Below are 18,997 nucleotides of genomic sequence, written 5' to 3' on the forward strand. Positions count from 1 at the left end.
TGATTTAAAATATTCAGGTACTGCTTGTTCCATCGCCTGTCTAGCCAACTGGTTCTTCGCTTTCGTTGTCACGAAATTCTTTACGTCGTTGGTAGCTGCCATCCATATATACAATACATTCTGGTTATTCACATTGTTCTCCATATTTGGTACGTTCTTCGTAATTTGCATCATTCCCGAGACTAAAGGCAAGACGATAGATGAAATTCAAGAAATGCTTGGAGCGGGAAGTGATCTCACACCACCAACACATGCAAATGCTTCCATCGACACCAAAGGAAAATACTAAACTAAACCTTACTAAAGGATTAGAAACACGTTCCATCTCTACCTTCCCGATTAGTATTAAACATGGTTGTTTTATTGAATCAATAATAATATGAATCATTAATTTATATAAACGAATTGATAATTGCATCTGTTTAAGGGTGCTTTATCTTTTTATAGACAATTATTTATCGCATTATCATTAGTGAAATCATTATCATATATAGTTGCAGGAAGGCAGACTTGTAAACATTATCTCGTTTTTACAGCATAATATGACTTATGGCTGTAAAGTATACTTTTACACTTCAACAATGAGAAACATTTTGAACTAGGGAATTATTTATATTGACAGATATAGACATATATACCTATATTTATATTTATCAATTTTAATATCATCATATCATTATATTTTATTTATGAACATACTTAACCATTTCATTGTTATAAACTGATCAATTATATTAATTTCTGAATTATGTTTTTTTTTTATGTTTTCTTTTAAGTGTAAATTCGCCATAAACATTGTTGTAACTAGCAATTTAGAGGTTAACATGTTTTGGTGATTTGAATCTGTGATACTTTGGTATAACTAAAGCTATTTTATATTATGCTAAATGTGTGTAACCAAACGAATGAGAGTCCAATGCAATATTAGTTAATAAGTGCCTACTTATTTAATTTTTTTTAAGTTTTTAATTTATTATATGATTGTACTATGTTGTACCTACCAATAAAGAAATAAAATCTTTATTGAATAAACTTGATTTTTATTATTTAAATGTTATGAATTTGTCGTAGACCTGCTATATGTACATATAATATAGCTAAACTCACAACTCACTAAATACATATACAACATAATACACAGCCAACCATAACATCCGTATTTTACTATGAAAGAAATTAACTATTTGTCATGTAAAACACTAAAACACCCGACGCGTCTATGTGAAATGGCCAATGTCCTAAGTATGTACGTAAACAAGTTTCCCATATATATGCCATAATTAACTCAAAATGCTCAAATATTTATCTCGTGCGACACAATATATACAGTTGTGTAGTGGTGGGTATGACTAATGGGCATAAGCGAGAAGCGACACATCGCATGGTATCACTAATCGTTGCATTCCGACAGTGGGTGAGTGGGTCATCAGTTCATCACTCATCAATCATACACTTCTTGATTTGCAAATAATTATGCACCAACTACTGTTAAAGATTTTAATAAAAATTAAATCTTTTTTATTAAACCTTGACAATTCTATAAAACAGTCGCCGAACCCTATATACAGGTGGGGCGGTCGCCCCACCTTTAAAAGTGGGTGGGTGGGTCGTAGGTTCCAGGTGGTCAGGGTGGTCGTGGGTGTGGATGAGAGATGTTGTGATACATAAAACGCTTTCACTACCTATAGTAAGTTATATAAAGTTAGAAAAAGTTTATGACCTTTTACGTTGCGAAAGAGCAAGTAGTGGGGCCATCTGGGTGCAGGGGTGGGTCGTGGGTATTAATTTTTGTACTTTGCCCCACCTATAAAAATTGAGTTCGGCGCCACTGCTATAAAAAGTTCATCGCAAATAGTTACTTATATAACTAAAGTACAAAAAAAAAAATCGTTTTAAATATATGTAATATATGTATAGTGATTATTACAGTCACTTAATTTACAACAACAGGTACCTACTTTCAATGTATATGTATTAGCGTTTAATTAAACATTAATAAACGATGGCAGCAGGGGAGTAGTAATGTTCACACAGATCCTCCCCTGCTTTCGGTTCAAACGGGAAAAAAAAAAAAAAGGTACCTACTTTCAACCATAGAGTAAGGATATCAACACCTACTATAACTATACAGAAGTACAGTTGAACGGTTAGTTACCTATTTTCAGCTACTTTATTTTTATTCGTACAATCTTACAGAGTATACAAACAAAGTTAGTTAAAAATCTATATAATATAGATGACAACAGAACTAGGAGTGAGTGTGATAAAACTAGATTATGGAAAATTCTATAAATATAAGTAGTAATAAATTCAGTATTTTATTGTAATATAATGTGTTATAAATTATTTTTAATCATAAGGGTATTTTTGATCACTAAAATGAGAACAAATTACCACAAAGAAATGGAATTTTATTTTCCTATAAATTATTTGTTTATATCAGGTTCCTATGATGCGTAGGGTGCAGGTGTGTTGTATTCGTATTAAGTATGACATTAGTTATCACAAGTCATCTTAAGGTGCCAATTCTATAATAAACAGCTTAAATATTATGTACGTATTACATTAATTATAATCGCATATACTAAATTAAATTGTTAAATAAACGGGGAAGTTGAGAATGTACATATTTTAATAATTAAAATTATATTTAAAAATCATATCCAAGTATCATACTGGTTAAAAATGTTACTACTACATTACTGTAAAAGCCAAGAAAATGTTCGTTTCTCGTAATTTCAATAGTGTGCTGTTATTAGATTTCGGTGTATCCGAATTGGTTCCCAAACGTCTGAATTGGTTCCCGGGTTGTTACGAAGGGTATATCCGAATTGGTTCCCGGGTTGTTCCGAAGGGTATTTCCGAATTGGTTCCCGGGTTGTTCCGAATTGGTTCCCGGGAAAAAGCATTTTCAATTTTCCTTCCCATTTTATACAGACTAAGGACTGTCTACATATTATGCAGGTATGGTTAAAAATTTGTCACGAATGTCATTAAAAAAAAAATAAAAAATAATACATATAATAATAATAATACAGTTTTTCAATTCGTCAATTTTTCTTTTTTTATAAGTATAATATTTTGGTATGTATTTTGCTTTTGTCACGAATGTCATTAAAAAAAAAAAAAAAAATAATATAGTTTTTCAACTCGTCAATTTTTCATTTTTTATAAGTATAATAGTTAGGTATGTATTAATAAAAAATTAATAAGGTAAAAATTTGCAACAAACACTTTTTATAAATTCTAATTCGTAGGTTAGGCGTTCGTATAATACCATATAAGTTCATATTAAAGCAAAATTTAAAAAAATTAATATAGCAATTTTGTTGATATGATTTTTAAAACGTGTTCGCAATAAAAAAGTTTCTTGTCTACCTATTATTTATTCATTAGAATATCGGGAACCAATTCAGATGTGTTCCGTTTACCTAGAATATCGGGAACCAATTCGGATGTCAATTTTCAGGTATGGGAACCAATTCGGATGCAGCCTTAGATTTAAATGATTGAATTGACGTTCAGACGTTGACTCATGGTATCAAATGTTTGGGTAAAAATTTATCAGTTTTTCTGATAGGTATATTTTCAATTTCAAGCGAGATATGGGCATTTTTAATTTGTAATATTTCACATACTCGTATTTTTGCTCGAAAATGAAAATATCGAATAAAAGCTGACGCTTTAGCACAGATAATGTTCTTACCTAAATGTTTTATGATTGGTCAATTCACTTTAATATGGAAATTAACACACACAATTACACAAATGAAACTAATGAACGGAAATCTTTAATAGGTACCCAAAAACTCGTTTTGCGCGGGAAAGAACCGAGAAAGAACATCAGTAGGTATGTCGATGCAGAGTGCAGACCGTCGTCATCGGCGTGCATTATTAGGAAAACACAGGTAAGCAATATGCTATTTGGTTAATTTTGTAAATTTTGTGAAAATGGACAAGTGTAGTGTAGGGTGGTAGACTGGTGTGACACTGGTAGAGCTCAACACGGCGCTGGAGGGAATCCACTGTATAATATTCACCATTATAGCCATATTGGCTATTATAAAAATCACTTGAAGTTACGAACATTAAATTTTTACCAACTGACAGCTGTATCGTTAAGTTGACCTTTTTAGTAGATATATTATATTTTAATGGAATTTATTAAACTTGAAATTTTAATATTTTATTTTATACGCCAACAGCTCATGATTACATGAAAATTAAAATATAGCCAACAAACTACGAATAGTGCGCTCACATGGCGTAGGTAAAGGGGGGGGGTTTGGGTGTTCAAACACCCCCCGAAATTAAATAAAACAACCTTGAGCTTTTTGTGAATTTGTTCGAGAATATTATTAACTCGCATATTATGTAGGTACTAGGTATAATTTGTGGGAAACCACAATTTACATTGCATACTAGTTGAATTGCAATTGTTGGTAATAACCACGGCTTTAGATAGATAATGGTTGCGCGTCGACGTATGTTAAGTTTACTGACTATATAAGTGTCTATGCAATGTACTCACATGAATTGACGGACAGTTATTGCCATCTAGCGTTGACTTCTATATGTTTTACTAAATCGTGCTAAAAACAGTAATTTTGTTTTTGGGTATCTCAAATTTCAATTATTCACTGGCTGTTTCACTTTACTTCTTTGCACATTGTCAACCATTTACTATTCTATGGACTACAATGTTGTCGTTGTTTAATTTTAATACTTACTATTATACTAGGTACATATTTACAACACATTTTTATAGTATGTAAATCGGGCAAATAAATTCCTAATATATTTAATTATATACTGAAATACAAGTTATAAGTTATAAATACAATAGTAATTATTAAACATTTTGATAAATAATTGAAATATAATATACACTGTGAAATATATAGTCAATCTATAACTCAATAATACAATTTAAATTAATTGATTAAATAGGTACCAAAGTAGCTAGTCATGAGGACAGTTTAAGCTAAATTATAATCAACTAATCAAGGTTTATTTTATAATATTTTGATAATTAAAAATTAAAAAGTGATTTTAGCCAACAAAAAAATCGTGGTGCACATTCCATGCAGAAAATAAGCATTATAAATAATAATAATATCCTATAGTTTATAAATATGACCGCTAGATCGCGTTAAGAGGTAGTCAATTGATGTCACAGACTTACTATATTTACTTATTATAGAAGTCTGTGATTGATGTAAGCACTTTCTCTTACCACTATTTTTCGATCGACGCGCAACCATTCTATCTAAAGCCGTGGTAATAACCATGAACTAAGATATACAGGACTGGACACAGAGCCTTATCAGCCGGTCAGACAATGTTACGCATCACTCCTTTAAGTGGAACTTACGCTATCTGGTGACGAATTGGTTTATTAATGTTATTACTTAGTAATACTAAGTAACGAGTAACGACGAATATCATTAACATCTAGTGCATTGTATAAAGAATAATATTATTTCTTAATTTACCATGAATACTATGATCTAGTGTTATAGATGTTTCAACTTTTAAATTTTAACCATTTGTTAATTGGTTATAAAATATATAAACTCCAAATAAAAAAAGGTGCGAAAATTATTTAAAATATTTATCATTCTGTATTTATATATTATACATTTAAACTAAAAATATTACTTAGTAATAAAATTACAATTAAGTGTTGACTAGTTTTGACAATTTTTTTTTTTTTGAACTTAATTTGTTTTGCTCTCTATTTTGAAATACTGAATACTGCCGCATGCACATTGTAATGTAATATGTTATTATATCAGACATAACATCGGTTTTATGCAGGGAGCATGGAAACAAAAACTGTTTATTATTTTCAGTCATGTGGTTGACAGTTAATTCAAAAACATCAGCATATTTACAGTACTGGGTAAATAAATCTTCTATATATCTAATAAATTCAAATAAATTATGGTTAGGATGTAATAACCAGCCTTTGGATTTTATATTTGTTAGTGCAGCTACAGGATTTGCAGATGCTTTTGTTGAACTATTGAAATATGTTGTACATTCTTCACACTTATAACGTTTAGCTAATTGCCTAGTTATATAGCCACAAACATAATAGACCACACAATCCACTGCTGAAGCTTTGTAATAATTATGATCATCAAACACTGAATCAACTTCAATGTTTCCTTTCTCAATACATGTATCAAGTAAGTCCTTTAATACCTTAATTTTTTTTGATCTTTCAGAAACATCTGTAAATTAAATAAGTATTTTTTAAATTTTTATTCAATTAAATTAATTTAAAATGTTAAAATGAGAAATTAATAAATTAATATATAACCATCATTTTCATATATTGTTTTTATATTCATCATAGTAATTTTCGGTACATCAGTGTTAAGTAATTCACAATTTCCGGTTGTAGGAGGTTTAAGTATAGAATAAACAGATAGAATTTTGTATATTTGTATGAATGTTGGTGTGGAAGGATGATCATTAGGACCTGAAGCTTGGCGAACAGTTCCAAAAAATAACTAAAAGAAATGAAATGATTAGGTAAAAATATTATTAATGTATATTTGTTTATTCTTACTTCGAGTGAGTCTTGATTCATTTTATTAGTTAATACAATTTTGGACCATATTTCAGAAGTATCTTTATTTTTCGGAGCTTGAAATATCGAGTACTTTTTAATGTGCTTTCGACTTTTACACAGTAACACAGAACAGTTGTTAACCATTTTTAAATTTTTTACGGAGGTTATAACGATATACACAATTTAAAACAGTATGCTTAAAGCATGTACAGTATAGAATGATATTATAATGTGTTAAAATAACCATATTTATGTTTTATTTTTGAAATATGTATTTATAGCATGCAAATTGTGTTTTAATTAGGTTGCAAAGTTATTCTCATAGATTGCGCCAGATCCACTTAAAGGAGCGGCGTAACATTTACTGACCGTACCCCTCATACCCGCCCACCCAACAGTGTCCAGTCCTGTATATCTTAGTTCATGGTAATAACATAACAAAATAGGTATAGAGTATAAATATACCAATCGGTTTTATCGGTGGACCGCGCTTATCAGCTAGCGGCTTTTTTTAAATATTTTTAAATTTGTAAATTATATGGACAAAATATTGTATTTATATTATAAATAATTATAATTATAATTATATTATTTAATACATACAAATAAATGATTCTTAATTTTATCATATTAATATAGATTTAGACAAAACACCCTCCGAAAATATTTCCTACCTACGCCCATGTGCGCTGACATCGCAGTAATATAATAATATAATGTCCTATATTCTTTTATAGGTCTATGTCCTATCTCCTATAATGTAACAACCACAGATTTGTGTAACAAACTAACAATTAGGTATTTAGACTATAATATAGTATAATATAATAGTCGACGACAATAATTATTAGTTGTCATCGGCTTATCGTTAAACCTCGCGTTATCAATTATTATTAAAAAGACATAATATAATAATATGTATTATAATCTATCTGTGATTAAAATGTTTAAAACGACCATTGATATCGGCATTCGGCATATCGCACAATATTGGTTCAACTTGTTTAATTTATAATTATAATAACTTCAGACTTCATAATAGATCTTCAATCGTATTTCATGAAATACTACAATTTCACCTGATAGAAGCACACGGATAAAACATAACATGCATAATATGTTTAAGAGTAGAAATAGTAGAGTACAAGATTATGACAATCATGTTGCTTCTAGTTTCAGACGTCCCAGCAATGAAGATGAAGATGAAGTTAAACCGTCAGAAGTATTATACATATTACTATATTTTTTCTTTATTATTCTTTCACCTCCGCTTCTTGATTATTGGGCTTAGATTTTTTACTTAAACTGCTGTTATTCAGTTAACTAACATAAACATATCTATTTGGTGAATAATATTTTTATAGGCATAGTTCTAATCTAAAATTAATTGCTCTGTAATTTGGTTAGGTATGATAAAAATACTTTTTTTTTACAACTTATGTTTAGTATATAATAAAATTGATACTTAGGGCCATTCTTACAATGCTCGGTTAGTGCCTGATAACACTAACCGGAAGAATTTATCATGAATTAACCGATAGAATTCTACCGGTTAGTCTTAACCGACACTTAACCGGACATTGTAAGAACGGCCCTTAATGTTTTTATTTAATTGCAGAAGGTTTACAATGAAAACAGTCCACTTTTCAATAAGACAGTTCCTAAAACTATAATAATAGCTCAACAAATAGCTGCTGAGAGCTTAGAAACTCAATTAAATACTCAAAAAAGAAATCAGTATTTAGCTGCATTAATTGGTAGGTTGAATATTTTAGCCTTTATTAACAATGAATTATTTGTTTGATATGACTGCAGCCACTATTGGAGGGTTCATCATGGGTACGACACTTGGATGGACAGCTCCCGCAGGCCCAATGATGGAAAACGGCCAATACGGGTTCCAAATTACTGTAGAAAATATTTCATGGATAGCATCGGTCATGCCACTTGGTGCCATGCTTGGATGTCCAGTTATGGCTGGTCTAGTCAACAAATTAGGACGTAAACATCTAATGATAATGTTAACCATGCCTACGCTTATTGGTTGGGCAATGATATTATGGGCTAAATCTGTAAATATTTATATATTTTTTTAAACCAACTTTAATTAGAATTGTTAATGAAGATGATATTCTTTAAGGTGATATGGATCTGTGCAGGAAGATTTTTAACCGGATTTTCTAGTGGATCTTACTCTGTTATTGTACCTTTGTACACTTCAGAAATAGCCGAAAAGGAAATTCGTGGTACTTTAGGGACTTATTTTCAGTTACAAGTTAATGCAGGAATTTTGTTCACCTATTTAATAGGATCCTATGTAAGTTTATACAAAACTGAGTTTTATTTTTAGTTCAAATATTTTATTCTCTTACAGTTTAATGTATTTAATCTATCTGTTGCGTGTGCAATAGTTCCAGCGATTTATATATGCTTGATGTTTTTAATACCAGAAAGTCCAATTTTCTATCTTATGAAAGGAAATGTTGAAAAAGCTCAATTATCGCTAAAATTTTTCCGTAAGCCTGTTGTTCATGTACAACAAGAATTAAATACCATGCAGAGTGCATTAGCTAAAGTATAAACACAAATATAAGATCACAAATTTTAATGATTATTTTGTTATAGAGTAAGTAAACAGTAAATTCATTTTTACAGACTGAAAGGGAAAGAGTTCCAATCACAAAAGCATTCCAAGCAACACCAGCCAAAAGAGGATTAATCTTAGGTCTTGGAGTTATGATTTTTCAACAGTTTTCTGGGTGTAATGCCGTTATTTTCTATGCTACAACTATTTTCAATGTAAATAAGTTCATTAAATTCTGTAACTTCTTAAAATTGAATTATCTATAATAATAATATAAAATTTTGTGCAGGCAACTGGGAGTTCAATCGGATCAAATACATCCACAATTATTATTGGCATCATGGCCGTAGTGTCAACCTATGTATCAACGCTTGTCGTTGATAAATTAGGACGAAAAATTCTGTTGTTGTATTCTGTTGTTGCCATGGGAATTTGTACATTCCTTATTGGTGGATTTTTTTATGCAAAAGAATTCCACTATAATATTTCGTCAATTGGATTTATCCCATTAATGTCGTTATGTATATTCATAATATTATTCTCCATTGGATTTGGTCCCATTCCATGGATGTTAATGGGTGAAATATTCCCAGCTCAAATTAAAGGTATGATTATGAATTAAAGATGTAATATTGATTTTAAGAAAGTTGAGTATGTAGTATTTATTAGCATTCACTAGCTATGTACTAAGTAATTATTTCTTATTTGTTTTTAGATTTATAAGAACTTAATTCCTTAGTAAATATTTCATTAATAGTAATTCCCAGAGTTAATTATATACACGCTATGAGGTACCACTTAATATTTCAGTTAAATTACCTTGTATTGAAATGGGGTTTTTCTGAATGACATATTTCAATTGGCATATGAAATTTGATATTTACGAGTAATTTGTTTTTGATGAAATTTAAATTAAATTCCGCTTATTCAATAAGCTAGATTATTTCAGAAGCAAGAATGAAAAATATGAGAGTAAATTACATTAAAAAAAGTGTTTATTTATATTTTATCTGAGTGCAAACAGGTATTAAAGAATATTAGATACTAATAGTAATAAGTAATAATAAGTTGAATTTAGTTTAAATTTCGTCAAAAACAAATTAATCGTAAATATTTAATTTTCATATGCCAATTTTTTAATTAGAAAAAAAATGTTTGCACATAAATTGTTTAAAAATAAACACTCTATCCAAATAAGTAAAAAAAAATGGTATTACCATTCAAAATAAAGTAAGTTATATCACTCATGTGCTTATCGAAAGTGTTAAAAATTTGAAATTTATCAAAAAATGTGCTTTTAAGTACTATATGTCATTGAAGAAAACCCCATTTCAATACAAGACAATTGAACTAAAATATTTTGTGGTACCTTTTAGCGTGGACAGTGTAAAAATGAAATATATGCAGTGTTTATATATTTAATTTTCATAAATATATCTTTAGTCGATTTTTATTTAGGGGAAACAATATTCTTCAAAAAACTTGTTTTATTTGTAAAAAATATTAATTTTTTTACTTGATCGTATTTTTGTTATAGGAATTGCTAGCTCAATAGTTTGTATGTCAAACTGGCTGTTTGTTTTCTTGGTTACCAAATTTTTCACATTATTGGTATCTGCGATTTACCTATACAACACATTTTGGCTATTCACATTGTTCAGTGTATTGGGAACAATCTTTGTGGTCTTTTTTGTCCCTGAAACTAAAGGCAAGACCATGGAAGAAATTCAAGAATTGCTTGGAGCTAATCATACTCCACTATTAACAGAAAATCAAAATGATGCCTAGGAATAATATATTTCATATTATTTATATTTAAAACTTAAACAATTTTATTATTTATTCACCAACCAATCATATATTATTATTATATAATTATGTATGATTGTTTAGATTAATTACTCTTGGAAATAGTTGCACATGTTTTTATCAACAACAACCATTTAATTTTTTACCTGTTTTAGTATGTATTAATTATTGGATCTGTTTTAAATGGTATAAAATTTTTTTTTTATTTAATTTAAATGTATATTACTATAGAAAATATTTTTATTCTGACCAACTTAAAGCTTATGCTGTGATGAACTTTTTTAGTTTTAGCTTAAATTTCTAATTTTTAGAAGATTTCCATGAATTAAATCTAGTATCTGACACTATTATTGTTATGCATTCCTAATTGGCGAAGCAATTTAAATCTGTGATACCTAAAGACTTTTTAATTGTATAAAAACATGTATGTAATCAAATATATTAATAAACACTTTTAACGAGTATTTATTTATTTGTTTTTATTATTATAAAATAAATTTTAATCTATACTATTTTATTAAAATAATATTTACAATTGGCACGAAACATACAAGTAGGAAGAAAGACAAAAAAAGGTGTTAAAAAATAAAAATTAAATAATGGCACAGTTAATGTTACTATTAAAGAAGAACAACCCTTATCATAAGTTTAAAGAAATAATAACCTATTCAAAATATTCAAAAACTGAAATCGCTGATTCGTCATAATACATACATATAATATAATATAGGTACTACCGGCTGGAAGGCCCACAACCATGCATCTAAGCATAATCCTGTAAATGCGTGCTTGTTTGTGGTCTGTCTATGACAGTGTTTTGCCTACAGTCAACATTTTCCCAAACAATGATAGGTAATGATATAATGCAATAGGAGACTAGGACTTTATTAGAGCACCTAGAGGGGGACGCAAAAAGGTTTTTAACATCCCCAAGTTAAAATTTAGCACCCCTTGTTTTTTATATATAATTATTATTATAAACCTAATATTATGAATTTTATGTGCTTAAATGATAGGAAATTTCCTGAAAAAATGTATAACTGTTTGGTCGTATAATATAATTTGTTATTTATCTTTGTTGAATATGGAAAAAGATTTATTCAATCAGATAAACACCGAAACTATTTTGAATAAATATTGCATGATACCCAGAAAATTTATGCTGATTTCAAATCTACAAATTATTATTTATTTAACAGGATTATGAAATTAAAATGTTTCATTATGTTTCTGACAGTAGCGTAGCCAGGATTTTTACAAGGGGGGGGGGGGCAAAAAAAAATTTAATAAATAACATTAAAATTCAATATATTTCATATTGATTAACAGAACTAACATTAGTAGAGTTTAATTTGTTTGTCATTAAAGCATTCAGAGCAGTGTTATTTGATGAACTTATATCCTATTATTTAAACAAAAACCAATTACCAATATTAAAAAAAATAATAATAACAAATGTAAACAGTATTAAGGTACCACATTTATTTTCTTACCAAAATTAGAATTGAATCATTGGAACTCACATCATCTTGTTTCTGTTTTTTAGAGTTATTAGAATTATTAAAAATTTAAAATAATTTCCGTTATGAATTTGAACTAGCCATTTCTAATACTTTACTTAACAACTTAACGTTTGACCGGCAAGGTATACGAATCTATCATTCTAACGTCCGTCGTTATCTTTGTGTTTTGTAATCTCTCTAATTTGCTGTTATCAACTTCTACCGTGGTTGGGGCTTATAAAGGTTATTAAGTTATAGGTATCGACGGGTTGCCCCGGTATGGTATCGACATAGAACAATAGTATCATTATATCAGTAGAATCATTTCAACAAGACAATATACATATATTTTTTTTATTGTAACTCCAAACCAGTATAATATAGCCAAAATGAATTAATTTACATATTATTATTATGTATTATATGATACGGCCAATGGGGGGGGGGGGGCATGGCCACTGTGCCCCCCCCCCCTGGCTACGCCACTGGTTTCTGATATTGTAGTAGTAGAAATGTTGTTCATTTTTTTATTTTTGTAAAAAGTCTTAATATATTTTTTAAAGTTTTGATGTATCGATTAAAGTTGGTCTATGTGTAGGGGGTGTGGGGGGCTTTGCCCTCCACGGCCCTGTGATATATTCAGATTTAGCGCCCCTCGTTTTAGAGATCTAGTTGCGCCTATGGTAGGTACTTATATTTGTATATTATACTTTAATCAATGATGAAATCCAATAAAATAATAAAATAATTGTTATGTATTTGTTAACGTAAATGATCCACAACTATACTAAATATTATTTATTAGAATATAATTACTTGATTACACAATATATAAATATATTATATAAAATATTATTCAACTAATAGTAAGAATAAAATATTTAATCAAACCATTATTGTATTTTACCATTTTAGTAGACAGTAGTTACTTTATACCTAGTCCTAGTGAGCTGGTGTATTTGCTATTTGCTATTTAGGTTGCTATTTGCAACCAAAAACTAAGCTTTTCAACATTCATACTTTAACTATCATTATCCACCACTCCACTGCCTCATCATTGTCATCCCTCCCACCAATTTACTCATTGTACAAAAATTGTATAGATTGTAAATTTTCAATAAACGCTACTTAAAAAAAAAAAAAAAAAAAACTATCATTATAATAAAACCATGGTCATTTATCAAACATTTAAAAACACAATACTTTCAAGTTTCAAAGAAAGCAGTTTGAAACCATGAAAGCTAGATTGTGAAAAATAATTTAATAAACAAATTAATAATAACTCGAAATTGTTTTGCCCAAACGTGACGTCAAATCATTAAACACGATGGCTACATAATTGTGCCTATACAAGCATATGATAAGGCGCGTCTATTAGCTTATAAGGTCGAAGGTTGGTACAGCACAGGCCACGACCATTGAACTATATTATTATATAGTTCAATGGCCACGACCAGCGAACAACGTGTTGTTTAGTTGGGGTTGGTTAGCTTTAGTGAGGTAAATAAAAGTTTAAATGTTTTTGAATTCTCAGGTGATGTACGAAACAGATTTTGTGCTTAATAATCATTGCCGAAAACAATGCTTTTCATATTACTAACTCCAAAGTTTCCTTAAATCTAATTGATTAGATAACGACATATTACATAATATCTTTATCATTTGGAAATTATGATCATTTGTATATTATAGTGTTCAAATTTTCAACTCACTTTTTTATTACCTACTTAATATTTTTCCAACGTTTTGGTTTTTTCGTTCAAATTGACAGTTCTGTAGTACACTAGTACTAGAACAATTGAAAATAAATCATTGAAGATATTTGGGATTAGGGATAATTCGACCGTCGTGACTCACTGAGTCTGATCAACTGAAATTGGTTACTGTACAACGGTTTTCGGCAATCGTCCTCTCCGGTCAAATGACTGCCACTGTAACGTCGTTGGACGAAGTTGGAGGGCCAGATGGAACTCAAAAGAGTGACAAAGACAGTGGCCAAAATAGAATCGCATCACTCAAGGTACCTCCTACTTAAGGCTTTACAAATTTTTAGAAAACCAGCTTGGTCATTACTATTGTGATTTTTCTTATTCAAATATAACAAAATATGTTGTATTAAGTAGTGTACAAGTGGTAATAAGCAATTGTTCATGTTAAAAAAATTATTGACAAATGTATTTTATTTTGTTTTAGAAAGTCTATAATGAACAGAGTCCTCTTGTTGACAAAACCGTATTTCAACCTACACAATTGCCTCAAAACACATTGTTTGACTGTGAAAATACACAATATAGGACTCAATATTTAGTGGCGTTGATCGGTAAGTTTTTGTATGTCCTACATTTGTATATGTATTTTTTTTACAAATTTATAGATTGTTACATGTGATCATAGTAACTATTGGCGGTTTTATTATGGGCACAACACTTGGATGGACATCTCCAGCTGGCCCAATGATGGAAAATGGCCAATATGGATTCCCCATTACTAATGAAGACATTTCATGGATAGCATCGTGCATGCCACTCGGTGCCATACTTGGATGTCCGTTTATGGGTGCTCTAGTGAACAAACTAGGACGTAAACGTTTGATGATATTGTTAATTTTTCCTGCGCTCTTAGGATGGGAAATGATAATCTGGGCTTCTTCTGTAAATATTATAATATGAATTCATATTTATATATTTAATATAATAATTGTTCTTTAAGGTAAAAATGATCTGTATTGGAAGATTTCTAAATGGATTTGCAAGTGGTTCATACTCTGTGATTGTACCACAATACACCTCTGAAATAGCTGATAAAGAAATACGTGGTACTTTGGGTACTTATTTTCAATTACAAGTATTCTCAGGTATCTTATTCACCTATGTCATGGGATCATTTGTAAGTAGTTTTGACTGTATAAAACTTTGATAAATTTTTATTTAAATATCATCTTCTTTTACAGTTAAATGTTCATGATCTGTCTATTGCTTGTGCAATAATTCCAGTGGTATATTTATGTTTGATGTTTACAGTACCAGAAAGTCCAATTTTCTACCTTACAAAAGGAAATATTATAAAAGCTAGATGGTCGTTGAAATATTTCCGTAGACCTTTTGGTCAGGTTGACCAAGAATTAATTGCAATGCAAGAGTCTTTAGCTAAAGTATGAACACAAATATAAGATCACAAATTTTAATGATTATTTAGTTATAGAGTAAGTAAACAGTAAATTCATTTTTACAGACTGAAAGGGAAAGAGTTCCAATCACAAAAGCATTCCAAACAACACCAGCCAAAAGAGGATTAATCTTAGGTCTTGGAGTTATGATTTTTCAACAGTTTTCTGGGTGTAATGCCGTTATTTTCTATGCTACAACTATTTTCAATGTAAATAAGTTCATTAAATTCTGTAACTTCTTAAAATTGAATTATCTATAATAATAATATAAAATTTTGTGCAGGCAACTGGGAGTTCAATCGGATCAAATACATCCACAATTATTATTGGCATCATGGCCGTAGTGTCAACCTATGTATCAACGCTTGTCGTTGATAAATTAGGACGAAAAATTCTGTTGTTGTATTCTGTTGTTGCCATGGGAATTTGTACATTCCTTATTGGTGGATTTTTTTATGCAAAAGAATTCCACTATAATATTTCGTCAATTGGATTTATCCCATTAATGTCGTTATGTATATTCATAATATTATTCTCCATTGGATTTGGTCCCATTCCATGGATGTTAATGGGTGAAATATTCCCAGCTCAAATTAAAGGTATGATTATGAATTAAAGATGTAATATTGATTTTAAGAAAGTTGAGTATGTAGTATTTATTAGCATTCACTAGCTATGTACTAAGTAATTATTTCTTATTTGTTTTTAGACTTATAAGAACTTAATTCCTTAGTAAATATTTCATTAATAGTAATTCCCAGAGTTAATTATATACACACTGTTCACACTATGAGGTACCACTTAATATTTCAGTTAAATTACCTTGTATTGAAATGGGGTTTTTCTGAATGACAGATACCTAGTACTTAAGTACACATTTTTAGATAAATTTCAAATTGTTAACACTTTCAATATGTGCATGTGCGATACAACTTAATTTTTTTTTAAATGGTAACATCAACTTTATTTTATATATATACTTGGATAGAGTATTTTTTTCTAAACAATTTATGTGTAAAAAGTTTTTTCCTAATTACAAAATTGGCATATGAAATTTGATATTTACGAGTAATTTGTTTTTGATGAAATTTAAATTAAATTCCGCTTATTCAATAAGCTAGATTATTTCAGAAGCAAGAATGAAAAATATGAGAGTAAATTACATTAAAAAAAGTGTTTATTTATATTTTATCTGAGTGCAAACAGGTATTAAAGAATATTAGATACTAATAGTAATAAGTAATAATAAGTTGAATTTAGTTTAAATTTCGTCAAAAACAAATTAATCGTAAATATTTAATTTTCATATGCCAATTTTTTAATTAGAAAAAAAATTTTTGCACATAAATTGTTTAAAAATAAACACTATCCAAATAAGTAAAAAAAAAATGGTATTACCATTCAAAATAAAGTAAGTTATATCACTCATGTGCTTATCGAAAGTGTTAAAAATTTGAAATTTATCAAAAAATGTGCTTTTAAGTACTATATGTCATTGAAGAAAACCCCATTTCAATACAAGACAATTGAACTAAAATATTTTGTGGTACCTTTTAGCGTGGACAGTGTAAAAATGAAATATATGCAGTATGTATATATTTAATTTTCATAAATATATCTTTAGTCAATTTTTATTTAGGGGAAACAATATTCTTCAAAAAACTTGTTTTATTTGTAAAAAATATTAATTTTTTTACTTGATCGTATTTTTGTTATAGGAATTGCTAGCTCAATAGTTTGTATGTCAAACTGGCTGTTTGTTTTCTTGGTTACCAAATTTTTCACATTATTGGTATCTGCGATTTACCTATACAACACATTTTGGCTATTCACATTGTTCAGTGTATTGGGAACAATCTTTGTGGTCTTTTTTGTCCCTGAAACTAAAGGCAAGACCATGGAAGAAATTCAAGAATTGCTTGGAGCTAATCATACTCCACTATTAACAGAAAATCAAAATGATGCCTAGGAATAATATATTTCATATTATTTATATTTAAAACTTAAACAATTTTATTATTTATTCACCAACCAATCATATATTATTATTATATAATTATGTATGATTGTTTAGATTAATTACTCTTGGAAATAGTTGCACATGTTTTTATCAACAACAACCATTTAATTTTTTACCTGTTTTAGTATGTATTAATTATTGGATCTGTTTTAAATGGTATAAAATTTTTTTTTTATTTAATTTAAATGTATATTACTATAGAAAATATTTTTATTCTGACCAACTTAAAGCTTATGCTGTGATGAAATTTTTTAGTTTTAGCTTAAATTTCTAATTTTTAGAAGATTTCCATTAATTAAATCTAGTATCTGACACTATTATTGTTATGCATTCCTAATTGGCGAAGCAATTTAAATCTGTGATACCTAAAGACTTTTTAATTGTATAAAAACATGTATGTAATCAAATATATTAATAAACACTTTTAACGAGTATTTATTTATTTGTTTTTATTATTATAAAATAAATTTTAATCTATACTATTTTATTAAAATAATATTTACAATTGGCACAAAACATACAAGTAGGAAGAAAGACAAAAAAAGGTGTTAAAAAATAAAAAAACCAAATAAAAATTAAATAATGGCACAGTTAATGTTACTATTAAAGAAGAACAACCCTTATTATAAGTTTAAAGAAATAATAACCTATTCAAAATATTCAAAAACTGATTTGTCATAATACATACATAATATAATATAATATACTACCGGCTGGAAGGCCCACAACCATGCATCTAAGCATAATCCTGTAAATGCGTGCTTGTTTGTGGTCTGTCTATGACAGCGTTTTGCCTACAGTCTACGATCAATAATTTTATAATTGTATTGTACAGTTGTAATTTGTATTGGCATATTAAATTAACGGTTATGAGTTATGACTGACGGAAGACAGGGCCAGGTATGTTATATAGTATTTTCTATAATATACCACCACAGAGGCACAGAATAGATTAAACAATATAATACCTTGCAAGCCACACGAAATTTATTTTTTACATGTCTAGCATCGATTATTTAAAAAATGTATAATCAATGATACTAATATACAACATACAACAATCTACGGATAGTTCTGAGGACCTTATTGTATGTGTGTATTGAGCCATACCTATTCTAATTAATATATGTTTATATATATTACCTACTTATCTAGATATGTAATTTTTTTACGTTCTATAAATAACATTTTCCCAAACAATGATAGGTAATGATATAATGCAATAGGAGACTAGGACTTTATTAGATATTAGAGCACGTCGATTATAATACTATTATTTAGATCTGTTATGCTTTACAGCGTTTTCGAATCGAAAAAAAATTGTGCAGAGTAG

At 28.9% G+C, this 18,997-nt stretch overlaps 4 protein-coding genes across 10 annotated transcripts in view; 3 read left to right on the forward strand and 1 right to left on the reverse strand.

The window, feature by feature from the left end:
- Positions 1–1,032, forward strand: part of LOC107169799 (facilitated trehalose transporter Tret1-like) — a 29,215-nt gene extending 28,183 nt beyond the window's left edge. For all 3 annotated transcript variants that reach the window (XM_015519677.2, XM_015519675.2, XM_015519676.2), the window contains one exon: positions 18–1,032. In XM_015519677.2, the coding sequence (XP_015375163.1) occupies positions 18–289 (272 nt within the window). In that variant the 3' untranslated portion in view covers positions 290–1,032. The remainder of the gene's footprint in view (positions 1–17) is intronic.
- Positions 1,033–5,582: 4,550 nt separating this feature from the next.
- LOC149055160 (uncharacterized) lies at positions 5,583–6,942 on the reverse strand. Its single transcript, XM_089229178.1, has 2 exons — positions 6,329–6,942; positions 5,583–6,239 (listed from the first exon to the last, which is right to left on the reverse strand). Exons 1-2 carry the CDS (start codon positions 6,360–6,362, stop codon positions 5,680–5,682), a joined length of 594 nt encoding a protein of 197 aa, XP_089085304.1. The 5' UTR covers positions 6,363–6,942; the 3' UTR covers positions 5,583–5,679.
- Positions 6,943–7,531: 589 nt separating this feature from the next.
- LOC107169798 (facilitated trehalose transporter Tret1-like) lies at positions 7,532–11,440 on the forward strand. Of its 3 annotated transcripts, XM_089229905.1 has the most exons (9): positions 7,532–7,805; positions 8,078–8,134; positions 8,202–8,340; positions 8,399–8,655; positions 8,724–8,900; positions 8,958–9,158; positions 9,239–9,382; positions 9,457–9,772; positions 10,705–11,440. In XM_089229905.1, exons 1-9 carry the CDS (start codon positions 7,692–7,694, stop codon positions 10,953–10,955), a joined length of 1,656 nt encoding a protein of 551 aa, XP_089086031.1. In that variant the 5' UTR covers positions 7,532–7,691; the 3' UTR covers positions 10,956–11,440. The 3 variants fall into 3 exon arrangements, with proteins under 3 accessions (XP_089086031.1, XP_089086033.1, XP_089086032.1); XM_089229907.1 differs by lacking the exon at positions 8,958–9,158; XM_089229906.1 differs by lacking the exon at positions 8,078–8,134 and having other exon boundaries at positions 7,533–7,805.
- Positions 11,441–12,972: 1,532 nt separating this feature from the next.
- On the forward strand, positions 12,973–18,098 carry LOC107162100 (facilitated trehalose transporter Tret1-like). Of its 3 annotated transcripts, XM_089229908.1 has the most exons (9): positions 13,021–13,161; positions 14,250–14,498; positions 14,672–14,798; positions 14,873–15,129; positions 15,188–15,364; positions 15,429–15,629; positions 15,710–15,853; positions 15,928–16,243; positions 17,363–18,098. In XM_089229908.1, exons 2-9 carry the CDS (start codon positions 14,400–14,402, stop codon positions 17,611–17,613), a joined length of 1,572 nt encoding a protein of 523 aa, XP_089086034.1. In that variant the 5' UTR covers positions 13,021–13,161; positions 14,250–14,399; the 3' UTR covers positions 17,614–18,098. The 3 variants fall into 3 exon arrangements, with proteins under 3 accessions (XP_089086035.1, XP_089086034.1, XP_015364317.2); XM_089229909.1 differs by lacking the exon at positions 14,250–14,498 and having other exon boundaries at positions 12,973–13,161; XM_015508831.2 differs by lacking the exons at positions 13,021–13,161; positions 14,250–14,498 and having other exon boundaries at positions 14,853–15,129.
- Positions 18,099–18,997: the final 899 nt, after the last annotated feature.

This window comes from Diuraphis noxia, unplaced genomic scaffold (assembly GCF_037042655.1).
Source record: "Diuraphis noxia isolate RWA-SAM2 unplaced genomic scaffold, SU_Dnox_SAM2 contig0005, whole genome shotgun sequence".
In the NCBI taxonomy this organism is placed as follows: Eukaryota; Metazoa; Arthropoda; class Insecta; order Hemiptera; family Aphididae; genus Diuraphis; species Diuraphis noxia.